The 19,280-nt window shown below is 39.4% G+C and overlaps 1 protein-coding gene across 1 annotated transcript in view; it reads left to right on the top strand.

Moving 5' to 3' along the window:
* Cntnap2 (contactin associated protein 2) overlaps positions 1-19,280 on the top strand; it is a 2,252,040-nt gene that overhangs the window by 1,746,538 nt on the left and 486,222 nt on the right. Inside the window, exon 15 of the mRNA XM_085840650.1 lies at positions 8,981-9,108. Within this exon, the coding sequence (XP_085696776.1) occupies positions 8,981-9,108 (128 nt within the window). The remainder of the gene's footprint in view (positions 1-8,980; positions 9,109-19,280) is intronic.

Genomic DNA, 19,280 nt, shown 5'->3' with positions numbered 1-19,280 from the left:
CCCTGTGATACATCCAATAGCTGACTGTGAACATCCACTCCTGTGTTTGCTAGGCCCCGGCATCGTCTCACAAGAGACAGCTATATTTGGGTCCTTTCAGCAAAATCTTGCTAGTGTATGCAATGGTGTCAGCGTTTAGAAGCTGATTATGGGATGGATCCCTGGATACGGCAGTCTCTAAATGGTCCATCCTTTCATCACAGCTACGAATTTTGTCTCTGTAACTCCTTCCCTAGGTGTTTTGTTCCCAATTCTAAGAAGGTGCACAGTGTCCACACTTTGGTCTTCATTCTTCTTGAGTTTCATGCGTTTATCAAATTGTATCTTATATCTTGGGTATTCTAAGTTTTGGGCTAATATCCACTTATCAGTGAATACATATTGTGTGAGTTCTTTTGTGATTGTGTTACTTCACTCAAGATGATGCCCTCCAGGTCCATCCATTTGGCTAGGAATTTCATAAATTCATTCTTTTTAATAGCTGAGTAGTACTCCATTGTGTAAATGTACCATAATTTCTGTATCCATTCCTCTGTTGAGGGACATCTGGGTTCTTTCCAGCTTCTGGCTATTATAAATAGGGCTGCTATGAACATAGTGGAGCATGTGTCCTTTTTACCGGTTGGGACATCTTCTGGAGGACAGCATTATTATAAATGGTTTGCGCTCAAGACTGTGAAGTAAATTTGCCAAAAGAGATGACCTTGATTGTGCTCCTTGTTCACAGTATCCCAAACAAGAGGATGCTGGAGGTTTCCAATCTGTCTGCCCTCGAAGTCATAGGTACTATTCAAGGTTCAAAAATAATATTAGCAAATTAATTGCAGATGTACAGGGTAAAATGCAAATAGCTGTATCAACTCTGTATACAAAACGCTGAGCATCAAAGTCGCTGTGAGATCTACCAGATTGCTTTTAACATTCTCACATTGACTCCAAAACAAGAATGTAGGGGAAAATCTCTACTGGCTGAATTCCCATTGGATTATGAGCCACTGAACTTTTTGTCCATCTCACCACCAGAGTTCCCTTTCACACTCACCAATGTCCCCATTTCCATGTCTGGTAGGTCCTGTGATGTTTTTTATACCAGACATTATATAACATTTAACAGAAATGACAATTTTTCCCTGACAGATGCTTTTGCTTTTTCTCATTTCCATTAGCCATAATTCTCTTGGGTTCCTTCCAAATTTCAGATCATTTATTGTGGATCTCCTTGATTCATCTTTCTCCCTCTATGCTGGAGTCTGATAGCAAACTTAAGCCCATTTTCTAGCTGCCTCTGATTCTCACCACCAGTTCCTAAGTGTCAATTTAAAGGTTTGTTTTTATTTGGGCCATCTCACCCTAAAGTGTAATGTTTTTCATTATTGTAGCCAAGGGGGTGTGCCTTTTGCAGATGTTTCCATTTCTGAACATCTTCAAGGAATTGATAACATAAAAACAAATATTGAACATCTTAGGAGCATCACATTCTTCAAAGCCCAGTAAAAAAAAATTTGGTCCCTACTTTCAAGCAAGTCTTTTGTGTCCACTTCAGGAGAAAAATGTCCTGTTAGGATGAAGAAGGAATGGCAAAGTATATATTTTTTTTAAAATATGAAGTTTGTATAGAAAAGATAGGGACAATCAATATGAGTAATGTTGACATGGATTTGTGTTTTGTGGGAGGGCTACAGGTGGCTATAGGAAGAAAAGGAAACACTTCTCAGTTAAAAGTAGAATTCTTGTCTCATTGGAAAATTGTACCTGTTAAGATGGAAAATCCATAAAATAAAAACTCACAGCATATCATTCTCCCTTCTAGGACCAAATGGGTTAGGACAGAAGCTCTTTTGAACAAAGTTAACTAAGCAAAAATCATGGTGCAAAGGACTGTTCATTATTTTCATAATTGGGGAAATTTACGTGAAAACTACTAAAGAACTGGAGAATTGGCTTGGTAGTTGGCACTTGGGTGAGAAAACCCAACATTAAGAATGAAACAAGAGCTCATTTCTCTAGCTGCATATGTAGCAGAAGATGGCTTAGTTGGCCATCACTGGTAAGAGAGGCCCCTTGGTATTGCAAACTTTATATGCCCCAGTACAGAGGAATGCCAGGGCCAAGAAGTGGGAGTGGGTGAGTAGGGGAGCAGGGTGGGGGGAGGGTATAGGGAAATTTTGGGATAGCATTTGAAATGTGTATAAAGAACATATCTAATTTTTAAAAAAAGAATGAAATAAAGACAAAATTGGATAAGTGAATTTTTAATGAAGTAGGTATATAAAAATATCCTCAAAAAGTCACCCAGCTACACCCAAGAATCACTCTGCCAAGAGAAGGAATGTGAATTAAGCAATAGGCAGTCAAGATGGACATGGACACACTGGCAGAGAGAAAGGAACTGAATACCTCTCCTCTTTGTTCACTAAAACACTTATTGAGGTGAGCATGATAACTCCATTCTTTCCAGGATAACATGAACTTTAGGCAGAAAAACTGCATTCCACCTTGTTAGGATACCAATGGAAGAAAATACACACACACACACACACACACACACACACACACACACACACACACACCTTATAACTGTAGACTTTAGCTGTAGGGCAATCACAGGTTGTGCTATGCAGCCCAAATCTCTGGAAGAATGTTTGAGGTAGGAGGTGACTAACCACATTTTTTTTTTTTTGAGTTTGAAGAAATCATTTCATTAGACCCATGGATTGTAGGCCTCATACTTGCTGGATTCACTTTCCAGTTTTAATACATTTTCTTTTTTTCTTTATTATTATTATTATTATTATTATCATTAGGTATTTTCTTCATTTACATTTCCAATGCTATCCCAAAAGTCCCCCATACCCTCCCCCCCGCCCTGCTCCCCTACCCACTCACTCCCACTTCTTGGCCCTGGCTTTCCCCTGAACTGAGGCATATAAAGTTTGTATGACCAATGGGCCTCTCTTTCCACTGATGGCCGACTAGGCCCTCTTCTGCTACATATGCAGCTAGAGACACGAGCTCTGGGGAGTACTGGTTAGTTCATATTGTTGATCCACCTATAGGGCTGCAGATCCCTTTAGCTCCTTGGGTACTTTCTCTAGCTCCTCCATTGGGGACCCTGTGATCCATCCAATAGCTGACTGTGAAGTTTATCCATTCACTTTCATTAGGTTTGGGCCAGAAAGGGGCAATTAATTGTATTTACGGTCATCATTTTAACCTTTTAGCTTTGTGCCCAATAGAAACCCCTGATCTTGGTTCATCTTTAGCCAACCGTTAGTTACAAGCCCCAAACTGCTCTGCTGTTTCTCATTTGTTTATTTATTGGTGGTTTGTTTTGCCTTGCTTTTTGAGGCAGGCTCATATTCAGTAGCTCTAGCTAATCTGGAACTCACTATGTAATCTGGTCTCAATCTTGCCTCTTTTTGCCTCAGGAGAAAAGCTGGATTAAAGGCATACTCTACCATGATCAACTCTGGTTCACTTTTACCTATGTTGTGACAGGCAGTTCTGAGGAATGCTTGCTGAAGTGTAGGTATTTGAAAGGTAGAAGTCACATCTTTGAGATCTACCGCCTCTCTCAATTCCCCACCCCCTTGCCTGCCCTGACAAAAACAAGAATGGACTCATTCATACCAGAATCAAAGGAGATAAAATTTGATACCCTAAAAATAGCCTAGGTTTAGAAAAAAAATTTATAGCCAAAAGAGAAGTCATAAATTGGGTTTCTCCTGGGTGCAAAATAGGTTTTCAGAGATACCTGGATCAGCTGTGTCAGTGCTGTTTCCTTCTTCAACTGATGACAGAGAAATCTGGTCATTCCCGGAGAAACCTAAGAGGCTGATAAGAAAGGCTGATTTGCACAGCTATTGCTGTAGGCCTCACTAAGTCCTTATCACCAGCTTGAGAAAGCACTGGTTGGACAGAGAGAGTGAATCAGATTGCTGGGCCATGTCTTTTGGAGTCAAAGAAATAAAAAGCCCAACTGAACTAGATCACTCTAGAATAACCTTGTCCAGTTTTAACATGAAGGTAGACAATGGTGCTGGCAATGGAAATGACCTTCCTTTTCAGAGGTCTGTGAAAAAACAATGTAGGCTGTGCTTTGTGGTCCATATATAGAACATGTGATATGAAGTCAGTCAGGAACAACAATTAAAGCATAAAACTAAGGGGTTGTAGGAAATACCTAAGTCAGTCAAGAACTTTCCTTGCAAGCATGAAGATCTAAGTCTACCCAACATCGGAAAAGAGAGATAGGCATCTTCCAGGGTATGATGGCCAGCCAGACTTGGCTGAATTCCAAGCCAGTAATGGACACTCTCTCAGAAAATCAAAGTGAATGCCATCTCAAAATCTATAGCTAAGATTGTTCTCTCCAAATTTCTAAATTCACCCATATTTATATGCACATATGCCCATGTAAACACACATGCACCTGCACACACATATACAATTATGTACACACACAAAAGAATCTCTCCAAAATTCTACCCATCCATACTCAAAGGCCAGTGAGCCATGAGAAACACTATGGCCAGGCAAAAACAGGTCAGATGGCCAGATGCATGTGACATTGCAAATTTTGCATCTTTTTGTTTATTAAACACATGGGAGAAACACTGAGAAAGCCAGGCTATTTATCACATGTTTGAAAGATATTCAAAGCCTAGATAATAGATGCCTTATCCTGTAAATTAAGTTTTGAGATGTCAGGCACTGACCATGACTTGCTAGATATTATGAGACACAGAAATTGGCAGAAGGCTGATCATCAATTATTCCCTCTTGCCATGAGTTACAAAAGCATAAGCAACTCTTGCATAGATTAAAATATAAATATTGGTGGGCACATTGAATTGTAAGTAGTTCAAAGCAGTCCTCCACCCAGTGAGACAACTTTCCTATGGAATAAAAATAATACATTCCTGTGTCACTCAGGGGAAGTCAATTGAAATTCTGTCATGATAACTTGAGAAATACAGACATACATCTTCTCTTCAAGTTTAAAGTGCTGGAAGTTTCTATGTTTCTATTAGCTTAGTTACTAATCAGTGGAGAACATAAAACCAAGCATTGTTTGGGGTTTTTGTTGTTGTTGTTGTTCTTTGGTTTTTTTGGTTTTTGTTTTGTTTTGTTTTGTTTTTCGACACAGGGTTTCTCTGCATAGCCCTGGCTGTCCTGGAACTCACTTTGTAGACCAGGCTGTCCTCAAACTCAGAAATCCACCTGCCTCTGCCTCCCAAGCATTGTTTTATTCCTAACCTACTACCTAAAAAATGAAGGAGGTTGTTAAGTAGGTCATTTCCCAGACATTACTGTTCTCAATGCTCATTACTGTCCTGGGAAAACCATGTAGGTCCGAGAAGGCCTATCCTCAGTGGGTTCACATTACAAAGAACCTCAAAGGAGTTATCTTCCAAGGATCACACTCATGAAAGATGGACCAAATATTCATGAATTTTATGCACATAGAAGTATACTAAAATTGTTCCAGTAATAATTATTTGTTGGTTTAGAATTAAGAACATAAAAGCATAATCAAAGAGCCTAATAATTTCATACCTAGGTAGAGAAAATGTCACCCAGGTAAATTAACCAACTTTCTAATAGGGAACAATTTAAAGACTTATCTTTAAGATGTAAGTTTTGAACACCTTTGCTATTTTAATCATATTTAAATCTTTTACTGAATATTACCTTGTAAAGAAATAAAATCTTAATTAAAGACAGCTAAACTTACAGAAGTGAATGGTTCAAGATTATTCAAGGAATTCAGTATAAGAAAGGTTTTCTTTCTCATCTCTCCCCCATTAATAGTAAACTCATTCTGATGACTGTTTTGGAATTATGCCTTGTGAATGTCTATATGTGTTTGTGTATTTATGCAATCGCAAAATACATGAAGCCAACTACGTTTAGTTACCTATTTGTGTTTATTTTATAAAGTTCTATAAAACAACATGTCTGCCCTCAGGGAGCTTGCATTCCAGAAAGACAATTCAGAGAAACCATTTTGCATAAAATCTCAAAATGATGATAGGGGCTTTTCTAAAGAGACTCTAAATGAAACAGATAATTGTCTAGCATTTATAAAAGGTCTCATCTATTCCCACTGAAAAGAAGTAATTGAGTCTGTAATTACCTTCATTTCATAGGGGACATAGACATGGGTTCTAAAGATCTAGTTGTGACGGGTGTTTTCTTAATTGCTCTAATTGCTTTATAGGGAACACCATCATATAGCATTGAAGAAGTTTCAATAGTCAGTGGTAACTGAGGACATCATTGGAAGTATTCAGAAACTTTTACTTTGTTGTGTGTTAGAGGCTCAGCTGTTGTCAGCTTGTGGTGATCCACAGCTGCAGTAGCTCTTGTGTGATAGACAAGCAGAGGCCTTCCCTCCTTATACAAAAAGACCATCTAGGAGCTGGCAATGCTGTTCCATCTTGGGATGGCAAGGCATCCCTGGAGAACATTCTGTCGCCTCTGCCCAAGCTAGTTATCTCAAGAGACCTGGGAACATTATCCCTCTTCTCACATCATTCGTAGGGATCCAGTGAGAAAAACAAAATCACAACAAATCTAATTAAAATATTTAAATGAATTTTATTATTAATTCTAGACTCTAGAAACATCTCATCCTATATTCTATGAAAAAGAATGAATGGGCCAATGATCTCAGCAGAAAGGGTTAGCTTCATAGGCAGGAAAGAGCCAAAGGAAGCAGAAATCAACAGAAAGCAGATGGATCTTTGCAAAAGTATCCTTTACAAAATTAAAATAGAGAAGGTTTGCTTAGGAGGCTGGCTCAGAGGAATTCCCCTCTCTTGTTGGTGGCTGGAAATCTCCTTTCTAGAAAACTGGTCTGTGCTATTCTGTAGCATTGGCACAAGGGAGTCCATGCTGGGACAGCCTGATTGGCTGTAGCAAACAATGGAATCCCACAAATTTCTTCAACAGCCTCACTAAGGTATTGTTTCTGCCAAGAGGATGGGAAGATGGTTTTCTCAGCATTCTCTGGCAGGCTACCAAGACTCCCTAAAAGCTTCCCTAAAAAACAAAAACAAAAACAAAAAAAACAGGATTTACAGGACAGACCTCTAGAATGGGAACTTTCATAATACCTGGTAGTAAAATAAGCTCTCCAGAGTGAAAACATCAGTGTTTGTTTGTAAATAAAGTTGTTTTTTTTAATGTTTTCACTGAGCTAAGGGCAGGGCTGAGACGCCTGTCTGCAGGCTTGTTTGTTGTCTCCATGGACAGGGGACAAGCATACCAAATTCCTCAGGAAAACCATCCTAGAACCCAACCATTCTAGGATGGACCCAGAGACTCAGGTTTTACTTCTGTAGCTAACAGTTCTAAGAGACCATGCAAGAGTCTAAGTCAGAACTCATCTGAGTTGGATGACAAAATTCCTCTATTGCACAAGCCCACTATCACATATAATTAGTGTATTATGCTAACGTGATAAATAGTACATTAATGTCTCCCTAAATTAGATTGACCTCAATCTCTAAAGGTCATTGATTCTAACAAAATCATGTTTGCATACAAAACTTTACATTAAAAAAAAAATCATGCAGAGTCCTAAGAAGAATATCAGGTAAATCCTTTTGAGGTTCAGCTGCTCTCAGGGCAGGTGCTGAAAAACCTCATCAGAATCTGTGCCAATCAAACCACTGTGGATTTGCTTTCATAGGCAATGTGAGATCTAATGTTCTTTTTCGGTGTATATTTCATACGTATCTCTTTGAAACTTTAAATTCTGTGAACTTCTATTCAGATAGTTGACCAGAATAGATTGAGAAGGTAACTTTTTCATATTATCTAGGGTGATAAAAATTTTTAGTCTTTTTTTTCAGATATAGCAAAGAATATCAGTTTTATGACAATTAGCTGTACTCTAGCAAAGCATCAATAGATCACTCCAAATTGGTTCCTCTGGGCATAACACAGATCCAGTACCTGCTTGGTGTGGTATATGATGATATAGGAGCAACTGCATGTAAAATTCTGCAGATATTCTTGAATTTGGGACATTGTGTGTAACTTCAATATGTAAGATTAATTGAGTATATCTTGATAAATATGATGTCATCTATAAATGAGAATTATACAATGAGGGTATAGTCTGCCCACACTGTAATGCATGATCCCACACCCAAAAATATCTAGGCAGTCATGATTGGATTAAGTAGGTTATAAAAAAAAAGGGGGGAGCATAAAAATGGGAGGAGCATGAAGATCTGGGAGGAGTTCTAGAGAGGAGAGGGAAGTGAATATTATGATCAAATACATCGCATGAATACATGAAATTCTCAAATAATAAAAAATCTATGTAATTAAATGTAGGTATGCTATCAATCTAGAGGATATGGAACTAGTAAACTACAGGGCAAACAGAATTAACACAGGCAGAAATCCAAATGGGGCCAGTTCCACTCCTCCTTATCCATAGAGCCAGGTACTTAGGAGCACCTGCTCTATGCTGGAGACTTCCAGGAACTATTTCAGTTCTTCGAGTAAACATGGAGAGACCAGGAAACAAAAGATATCCTGTATTTAGCTGATGCACAGCAGGGAAGAAAGTCTCCAAAGGAATTGCTTCAAACCAATTAAAGAGACAAAGATTTGTGTTTGGTACTTCATTCTGGTGACGCTGTTGAACTTTCCATTAACTGTGCATGTGATCACCTGTGGCACCTGTGGTTTGCTCTAATTTCCACCTAAAATAGCCAATGGCTTATTAGTTACGAGTTCTGGAAATCAGAATGTCAGTTCTATTTTCCATCAGATGACCATGCCAGAGTTGCCTCTGAGCCATGCTCTGAGCAATTACTGGGGAAGGAGAGCAAACTCTATTTGGAGTTTTACTCAGCACATTTCTGAATAACTATTAAAAATGCCATCAGTGATCAGACAACATAAGCTATAATTCTAACACAGCCTCCCCATGTTTTTCTGTCTCCCTGTGATTCAGGAGGAAGGATGCTGGCTTCTTATCCTACAAAGATCATCTGCCAGTGAGCCAGGTGGTGGTTGGAGATACTGACCGACAAGGCTCAGAAGCCAAGCTGAGTGTGGGTCCCCTGCGCTGCCAAGGAGACAGTAAGTTTGCCCAGCAGCTGTGGCTTGCACTTTCTTATCACACTGACATAGTGTCTCCAGGCTATTCAGAAGATGCCAGAAAACATGCATGTTTTTCAAAAAGCATCACACAACACAAGTAGTACCAATGGATCTTTATTGCAGAAGAGGGTGTGTCCAAATAGAAGCCTCAATTAAGGCATAAGATGCTGATATCCATCTTCCTCATCTATTCATATGTAACAAGGTTGACTACTTAAGCTTATGGTAGTAAAAATAGCAATGCTAACAGCATAAAAGTGCCACTCAACAGCTGGGATTCCACTGTGTGCTGCTGTTAATGCCATTAGCATGGCTATTTATATCACCATAAACTCAGGTTTATGGTGATATAAATAGTAGCATTATAGCTTAATGTATTATTGTAAACTTGGATTATGGCCATATAAAGTTTGACATTATAGCTATCAAACTCCATCATCATCAAAGCTTGATGGTCCCTTAAAAGGCAAAGATTGTTTCTGTAACAATGTCCTGCTTTCAGGCTTAGGCACCACAGAGAGGAACTGGGGGCTGCTAGCTTGGACAGTGGGAGGTAAGAGAGTCAGCATGATGGTCCCACCTAATTAAGGGCACCATTCAGGTTTTATGTTGTTTGATACCCTTCGGTGTGCTTTATGTGCAGTGGGAGGGGAACAAGTGGAAGGTTGCTATGGGGATTCAACAACGAGCATCCTGGGCATCATTTCCCTCTATTTCGTGCACATGTGATTCAGGCAACACTCCTGGGAGTTCTGTGCTTTTTGTGGTTGTGTACTAGGCAAAGGGAAACCTAGATTCCACTAGCTCAATAACTGGCTTGCTCAAAGACCCCAGGCAAGCCTCTCCATTATATCCGCTGTAGTAGTGAAAATACCACCTGAATCCTGATGCCTCCTGGGGAGGCTATAAAGGTTTTTAGTGCCTGAGTTTGGATTCCTCCTAGCAAAGCATTATGTGAGATGGAATATTCTTTACAACTTCTATAAATCAGTGACAATTAGGCCTACCCAGTGATAGATACTTTCATCCACTCAAAGAGGTATCCTAAGAAATGTAAAGATGTACACTTAGCAATTTATTGCTTAGTTATTTGAGACAGCAGCTAAAGGGGGGGTTACTCCTAATACAAAAGAGGGATGACATTTGGACTGATCTTTCTTTTCTTACATTGGAAAAAAAACCACTACATACAGAATTGGTAAAAAAGATCTTTATGAAGCCTTGGCTATAAACAATAACACTTTATTTGTATATCCAGACTTAGTAGAAGAGCTCAGTAAGAAACTTGATTTCAACTCATTAAGAAAAGATACTGGCACAGAACACTAAACAATATGCATATTAAAGAAATATGCTAAGAAATTATGTTCTTTACAGTAGGACTCTCATGTATTGTATACTGAAAGTAAATCTTATTATGACATAATTACTAATTAATATATATGTGTAAATACCTCTGGTTTATTAATTCTAATTCTGAATTTCACTTTGAACTAGAGAAAAGTTCCAATTAAGTGGCTGATTGACTTAGTACCATAAAAATCCAAGTTTTACTAATAAGAGAAGTTTATACGTTAGAGATTATAATTTTTTTATACCTAATATATTACTTTAGCTAATGTGAGATTTATTTCCCTTTCACAATAAGTTAGGCCTCAGGAAGAGTTGATCATGAGAGCTTTTTAAACGACATGTCACTGGGTGATCTGAGAGTAGAAGGTAGTTGGAATGTTTTTTGAGAAAGTCACATGAAAAAGAGTTAGAATCTACAGATGTTTTATAATTTAATACTAGGTTTTCTGATATAACGTTATTATAACTGATTTCTCAAAGGGAAATGATAATGATAAAAGGTGCATTTAAAATAGGAGTCTGTGTGCATGGATGCGTGCATGTGGGCATGCAGGCTAGATGCTGAGTCTGGAGTTCTGGAATATCTCCCTCTATCACTGACCACTTTGTTTATGAGACAAGGTCTCTCCCTGAACATGGCGCTCACTGTTGTGACTAGCCTAGGTAACCAGTGAGCCCCTGGGATTTACTTGTCTGTCTGGGCACCCCACCACTGTGGTTACAAGTACACATAGTCATGCCCCGTCTTTTAAGATGGGTTCTAGGTAGGAAGCTAAACTAGCCCTCATGCCTTCTTAGCAAGTATATTATCTATTGAGGCATTTTTCCAACCTAGACTCTATCTTAATAAAAGTGAGAAGATAATGACTAATACATGTTAAAAAATGTTCATTTAAGTTTCTATCCAAGACTGTATTAGCCTGGGTTCTCTAGAGGAAAAGGACTAATAGAAATTAAAATTATAATACACATATAATAATAGAATTAAAAACTGTAGTCATCCACTTATGTGTTTGCTAGGCCCCGGCCTAGTCTAACACCAGCTAAGGACTGACTCAGTGGCAGGACAGATGAACTTGCCAGTAAGAGTGAGGGAAGGCAGGCAAAAAGTAAAAGCTTCCTTTTTCCATGTGTGTGTGTGTGTGTGTGTGTGTGTGTGTTTAAGTAGATTGACACCAGAATGTGTGGCCCAAAATTATGGTGAACCTTCCAACCACAAATGATCCAACCAAGAAAAGTGCCTCACAAGAGTGTCCTGATGCTTGGGTTTGAGTGGATCCCAGATGAAGTCAAATTGGCAACCAAGATAAGATAGACACCACAAGGACAAGATAAGATAGACATCCCTAAGGAAAATTTCCATGGACAGTACACGAGTTTTTATATAGTTAGGATGATTTAGATTCAGAGAAATGCCTTCGTATCACTATTTCATGAAAGTACAATGAAAGAAATTATGTGAAAATCTTTTGAATGTGTGAGACATATTGCTTTTCCCCAGAAAACTGAGAACAGGTTGTATGAAGTTGGTCTGCTAGGGAGCAGGCAGTAATCAACAGTTTACAGACTCAATTTCCCTTTAAGAACATTCTAACATGGGAGAAGTCTCAATGAAAGATTCCATATGGACTGTAGTTCCCAGGATTTAGACTTGCCTAGCTCCCTGGACAATTAGAACTCCATGTGCAGCACATAAGGCAAACATTCAAACGTTGGCATTTCTATAGCACAAATGAACAAATTATTTCTTTTCAGGTGGCATTTACATGACAAATTTCCAAGTCCCCATGCAAATTCCCTGAAGTTGGAGCAGAGACTAGAAACACAAGACCACCATTGATTTTTTGACTCGGTGCTTTTCCTTCTGTCAAAGGCCAGTTAAATTCAAGTGTCTTTAAAAAAAAGAAAATAGTCAGCTTGGGGAATTAGAAAGATGGCTCAGTGTTTAAGAACATTTGTCTTTCTTGAAAACTACTCAGGTTTGATTCCTAGCACCTACATGGAAGCCACTGTAACTCCATGTCTAAGGAAGCATAGACCTTTTGACCTCTCTGGGCCTTTGGCACACATGTGATACATAGACATATTCACATGCAAAACATTTATATGCATAAAATAAACCTACATTTTTAAAAATATTGTGTTGTGTATTAGCAAAATACAAGCCCCACCCACCTGCATCATGCTAACAGGATTGGATTCATGACATCTTTAAAGCCATCTTGTGAGTTTATGCCATTGTTTATGGAAATGAGCTTGGTTTAAAATACTTCTTAAGGTCTCTTCAGAGCTTCAGAAAAAGCAGTTTCACAAATGAACAGCCGCTCTCCCTCTCTCTGTGTTTCTCCCTTTCCATCTCTCTGAGGAAAGCAAAAACCTACTGCCCCATCTCTTAGCTTGAGAAGCACAGCATCTAGGCATGTATGGTGTATTGAGCCACAGCTAACGAACAGAGAATGAAAGATTTTCTGTAAGTTCTGTTCAACTGTTTCAAGGATGCAGGTGATTTCCTCATGCCTACTGTGTTTCAACTTTCACTGTGATTGATCTAAACTCATAGACCCATATAATCAAAGTGCTAAACCAAATCGGTACCTTCCATTTAGGGCTGCTCTGTGTCTCCTAGAGCACCATGAAATACGTCAGCCTTGACAGGGTGGCTGCTGTTGTTTTCTCCTTCAAATACATCCAAATAGAAACCTCCAATCTAAATAAAACTGAAATGTGGCTGGTAATAGATGCCTTGCTATGATAAAAATTGCAGAGAAATTATGCATCTCTCTTAAACCACAGGTTTAACATAGGCAAAAACAAGGGAACTACTTCGAGAGTCAGAACTCAATATCAGAATAGACACTTTTCCAACTTGGGTATCAGCACATCCTCTGAGGCTGCCAGGAAAATTTTATGAACTTAAAAAAAAAAAAAAAAGAAAGAAATCAGTTTTTGAAGGCAGAAATCTTATTCTACTGTATATAGTGTCTATAATTAATTGCAGGAATACAGGATTTGTTGGGTAATTGTTTTGCTCTCAGCCATATGAAGTAAAGATTTACCATATTGCCTCTAGGGATATAGACTTTAAGCAATTAATTAGGAGAAAGTTTGCTACAAAGGCAAGCCTTTTCAATAAACCTAGGCAGAAACAATTAGAGGCATGCGTGTTACTGAAGACTGCTTCCTATGTGCACCAGAAAAGGGAGCTGACAGGCAGGACACTGCAATCACAAGGCACTCTTAAGATGCAAATGCAATTTCTTGCCACTTTAGAGGTAACTGTGAGTCAAAGATGAGAAAGCAAGAGAGGAAAGATATCCAAGCCTAGGTTGAGGGCACAATGAGGACAGAGACAAAGGCCAGTGAGAAAGAAAGAAAGTGGGAGTGGTCCAGTTGTAGCCACGAGACTATGGACAGTTGTTCCTTGCAAAAGGCATCATCTATGTCAGAGTCATGGAAAGGCCACACACTCTGTTTGCTGCAAGGATTTCGAAATTCAGGAGCTCGGCCTACTGTTCTCTCACTCAGTTAGTGCAGCCCTGTCTGTATACTGAATCACTACCTATAAAACATTTCCAGTAAGTTCAGTGGGCTGGGCAATGGGAGGAAGAAAGGCCAGTTTTCCTTGTGAAGAGATAGCAGCTCCCCAGGCTGCAGAGAGAGTAGAAAGATTGTTTATCTTCCTTTTGCTTTGCTGCCTCAGGGAGGCAAGAGATAAGAAAGGGAAAGGTCTGCAGTACAGAATCTGAATCTAAAGGAAGCCTTTGTGTTCAGTCATTCCTGGGTTCTTCCCATTCCTGGCCCTTGTGAGGTCGTTTGCAAATTTATTTCACAGCTAGGTTTAGAAAGGGCTGTGTGGTTCCTTTAGAATCCTCTTATCGATCACATTCCATTAGACCTGATGTGAGGATTTGAATGAGAAAGAAAACATGTCTATTATGTTCTTGGGGGTGCACAGGTCTAAACATTTACCAGGAAGACATTGAAGATAATCTTTCTCCTCTTAACCTTAGAAATCTTTTCTTGCAGCATTCTATGTACCTAAGATCTTTTGGCTCCATACCTAGCCAGAGCTCACCAGGATGCACACCATTCTCACCCCAGTGCCTGTGTTAGAATGTTCCATACTATGAAAGTGTCTCAACTACCCACTTTATCCTCAGTAGTAAAGGCTCTGCTCTCTCTGAGTGGTGGAAGATAATTTGGTAGCATATAGCAGTCTCACCTGATTAATTCATTCTAAAGTGTGACAGATGGGGGCCTGTGGAATGCCTAACTAGACAAAGGCAGTCACTGAGAAGCAAGAAATACTGGAGACACGGAGCCTCCAACTTCTTCACCTGGCTTACTGAATTACCAAGGATAGGCTGGGCTTGCAATACAAGTTCTGAAATCTCAACATCTTTTGTTTGTTTGTTTGTTTGTTTGTTTGTTTGTTTGTTTTTCAAGACAGGGTTTCTCTGTATAGCCCTGGCTGTCCTGGAATTCACTTTGTAGACCAGGCTGGCCTCGAACTCAGAAATCCTCCTGCCTCTGCCTCCCAAGTAAACCTCAACATCTTAAAACAATAAATAACTCTTGCTACTTAAGTTAAGCAGCTCCTTCATCTTCCTGGTATTCTCTCCTCAACAGTGTGAGAGCAGAGATGACCGGTGGCCCTTCCTGCTCTCTTTCAGAGCCATCTTAGAAATCACTTAAATCTTTTTTGCCCACATACCCACATGGTTTAAAACTGACCGATAGGCTCGAATCTAACTCTGAGAGTGACTAAAAACAGTAGCCTTCCTGTTTGGCCTGCAGGAGGAAGCAGGTGTACACTCTGTATTCTTCCCACCACAGCAGTGTCTTCTGACAGTGTATGCGGATCCAAGGCTGAGGAAAGGGGGACAACTGATAAAAGCGTCTCTTACAAGCTTTATTTTGTGGTTCTTGAGCTCTAACACTTTATTCCGTCAAATGGAATAAACGGTAGCTGAGCAAAGGAGTTGGCTGTGTAGCCAGAAGATGTTTAAGGCACTAAGTGAGAGAATAGAACATTGATAGGTCATTTCAAAGTCATTCCACTGCTGGCAGGCATCAGGAGAACAATATAGATAAAGGATGCCTTGGTTAATATCAAATCATTACAGGTTCATTTTTGTATAAACAAAAGGATGCAGAGAGTTAAAGCAGAGGGAAGTTCATTGTTGAGCACTTGGACCTTCTGGGGAAACTTGGCTTTCATCCACTCTCTTGACTTCTCACAAGTCAGGTAACCACTTAGCTAGGCTTTAGTGACATAGGACTTTAAATAGGTGCTCCTTATTTGACTGTTAGTTTGCTCTGTGGTTTGGTGGGACCCAGTATAAAAGCTCAAACCAATGGCTTTAAGTTTTATTCAACATTGTTTATACTGAGGGTGGATTCTGGGAGTGAGAGAAATAAAGAGTAGCTAGAAAGAGTGTGATCAACCTCATTTTTAGTAGAGGTGAATGAGATAGTTCCTAGTTCTGACTGTGAACTTCTCAAAAATAAAAAATATCTCTGATATAATTTAATGTCCTCAACAATAACACCTGCCAGATGCCTAGAAATGACTTGGAAGCTAAAAACATACATCAAGACAGATATTAAATGTTATAGCTAGGTTTGACCTTGGACCAAGATTCTGACTTCACAATAAGTAGAATCCCAAGTAGAGAAATTTTATAGCCCTAGACTTTGCAACTCCGTTATGGAGTTTCAGATCCCTAGAACCTATTTTCCTAAGAGTCTTCGCTTCCTCATTAGATGCTCTTAACTCTTTAAGGACTTCTCTTATGTAACACTCCTTGCTTCTGCCTTGCCTTACTTCCATCAGCATGGAAAGCTGTCTCCTAACTCAGCAGAAGAGAGAGGTTTCCTGTGGACATGTGTTAGAGAATCACCTTCCTTCCTTCCTTCTCCATCCCTACCATGTCATTAACTAAGTCTACTACTTGGGCTTTTCCCTATGTGTTTTTTTTCTATAATCATAGTCTTCTCAGAATAAACATCAAGGGATTAAAACCAGAAGACATCTCAGAATGTATAAATTAGTTCACTAGTCGTAAATAAATCCTGAAAAGATACTACAAAGTTTTTCTTTCCATTCCCAATTTCTTACTATAGCAGTATAGACACATACATTCAAGGCACACACATGTCCAAGTGTGAATGTGCATGCATACACGTGTATGCACACACACACACACACACACACACACACACACAAACAAACACATTTGAAGTATATCTTAAGCCAAGAACAAAGAGTCCAGCCTCCTATGGGTAGATGGAAGAGTCTCAGAAGTAAGCCAATGCAGATTTCTCACTTCACAGACGAGTGAAATAGATTGTAGGAGGCCAAGTGTCTGGTCTAGAATCATACACATGGATACTAGCAAAACACAGGTACAGAGAACTTGATATTAACCCATGGCTGGGATCAATAGTAGGACCTATGAGGAAGCTTAGACTGATACGCTGAGCTTTTCTCCTGCCTATGAATTTCTGAGTGATAGCATCATGTGGTATGAGTCCTAACCAATCCTACCTGCTATGAGCTCAACCTATCTGAAAACCTTAATATACAGTCCACAGTTATGCAAGTCAGAACACGGGGGCATAAATTATATGTAGCTTCTCTTTTTCTCCTTGCTTCCATTTCTAGCAAAGACTTTCTGTTTGTTTATAGCTTTTTTTTACCCTGTGCTTTGCTTAATGTCTCCTATACTATTACCATTGGCTACTGGCAAGGCTCTAGGAAGAACTCAAGAGAGTAAAATTCTCAAGCTCACAACCTAGACTCATTTTCCATTAAAGAGCAAGCCCCAGGATGCATCTGAGGTCAGGTCCAATTAACGAAGTCAGCAGTTTGTTAAGCAGAAGAAAGCCTTTGTTTATATCTTCCAGCCTCTTGGTGAGTTTCAAAAATTAGAAATGATGGGCCATTACCCTGGGAGAACTCAGTGCTTTAATATTATTTGATCATTCCACTTCAACATCAGCTGCAAATTCACTGTTGAAATGGAAAGCAAAATGATTACAATTGGAAAAAATAAGAATATTGTAGCTATATGGTGGGGGTGTGGGTGTGAATATGTATGAAGATGCACATTTGTGTATGCATAACTGATTTTCTGGTTCATGATTTCGAATGCTGCCTATATTTGAAAGAATGCCATGCCTTGAGTTAATCAGTGCGAGGAATGGTTTCCAGGCAGGGCTCTGCTGATGTGGCTGGCTGATGAGTCCCATGACATCTTATTCTCTTCTTGTATAGTCATCTCTTTCTGAACTGGGTACTCTACAAAAATGACAGCATTCCCACATACAAGAAAGAATGTATTTTCCATAACTTGGATTCCCCCCGGTCAGATTCCTCTGCTGAACTACTCTCACAGATCTCACTATTCACAAAAGAGAACAAACCTATTGATTTTAAAACTCTCTGCTGTGGGACACTCTGGGAATTAAGAAAAACATTAGATAAAGATTGTAGCCTATTCCAGATTGCACTCCAGGAACTGAATCCTACCTGTGACCTTTATTGAGAATAATGACACATGATCCCTGGGATCAGTTAACTACAGAGCAAACTTTCTTACAAAGCTGAGGAGGCAAGGCTGGGAGTTTGGATTCCTAGTGGAAAACTGAGTATAAGAGCTCAGAGACATTATACAATGGTGTTGTGCATCTTTTTAAAATTACTTCATAATTTCATACACGTTTCTGATGAATTTTTGATCATTTTCATTCCTTCGTTACCTTGACCAAGGCTTTAGTATTCTTAGAATTCACCTATGATACATGCAGAATTTAAACTCTGATCCAGATTTGGAACACAGCTTGAGATGCTCCATGGATTGGCTGCCCTGGTGAGTGATGGACCATGCTTAGAACAACAATATGCAAGACAGCATGAAGGGTGCATGCTTTGGAATCAAGCACCCCTCGAATCAGATCTTAGCTCTCTCTAGGTGCCTGTACCTTTGAATAAGCTCTTAGCCTCTCTAGCCTTCCACTAGCCACATTCAACCTTACCTCCACTAGAGATGAGAAAACCAGAACTCTATCACTATTTTTCTTAGGGTCCCAGTCTCCTCTACTATTCTAAAACAGCCCAATTAGAAACACTGATAGTTGGGACTCTCAAATCATTAATGACCTGCACTTCCATCCTTATGTTATCAACTTATTGTGTAGAGAGCAGCAGGTTCAATACCAGAAATCAGGCCTGTCTTGCTACCCTTATTCTCTAGTTTATGCCTTCCATCCTTGTATATTAGTAACATTTTGTGTTACAGTGATAAATATCCTGACAAAGGCAACTTTAAGAAGAAAGGAATTAGTCTGGCTCACGGTTCAAGGGTACAGCACAGACATGACAGCAGGAGGTTGATGTGCTTTGTCACGGGATTCCTCAAGAGGCAGAGTGATGTTAGTCCTCTGCTGTGTTCTCCTTGTATCAACTCCAGGAGCCTAGCCCATGGAATCTAGTGTCCCATAGTTAAGGTGCTTCAGTTAACTTAATATCTAAGTAACTTCTCACAAGCTTGCAAAAAGGCTTGTCTCCTAGGTGGTTCTAGATATAGTCTAGCTATCAATACTTAGAGAAGCCTTGCCTTGTATGTTGTGTTTGAACATCTTCAGCTAGACTTTTCAAGGTCTTTTTAAGATGTAAGTATAGGGTCAATGATTGGAGTTTAGCAGCATTGGCTGAGCCCCAGAGCTGTGCTATCTGTACACACAGCCTCTCCTTTTCTTCATTAAAAAAAAAAAAATAATGAAGTTTCCTTTTT

Source organism: Mus caroli, unplaced genomic scaffold (genome assembly GCF_978045245.1).
Source record: "Mus caroli unplaced genomic scaffold, Mus_caroli_1 scaffold_7, whole genome shotgun sequence".
In the NCBI taxonomy this organism is placed as follows: domain Eukaryota; kingdom Metazoa; phylum Chordata; class Mammalia; order Rodentia; family Muridae; genus Mus; species Mus caroli.
This window is presented reverse-complemented; position numbering and strand designations above follow the sequence as displayed.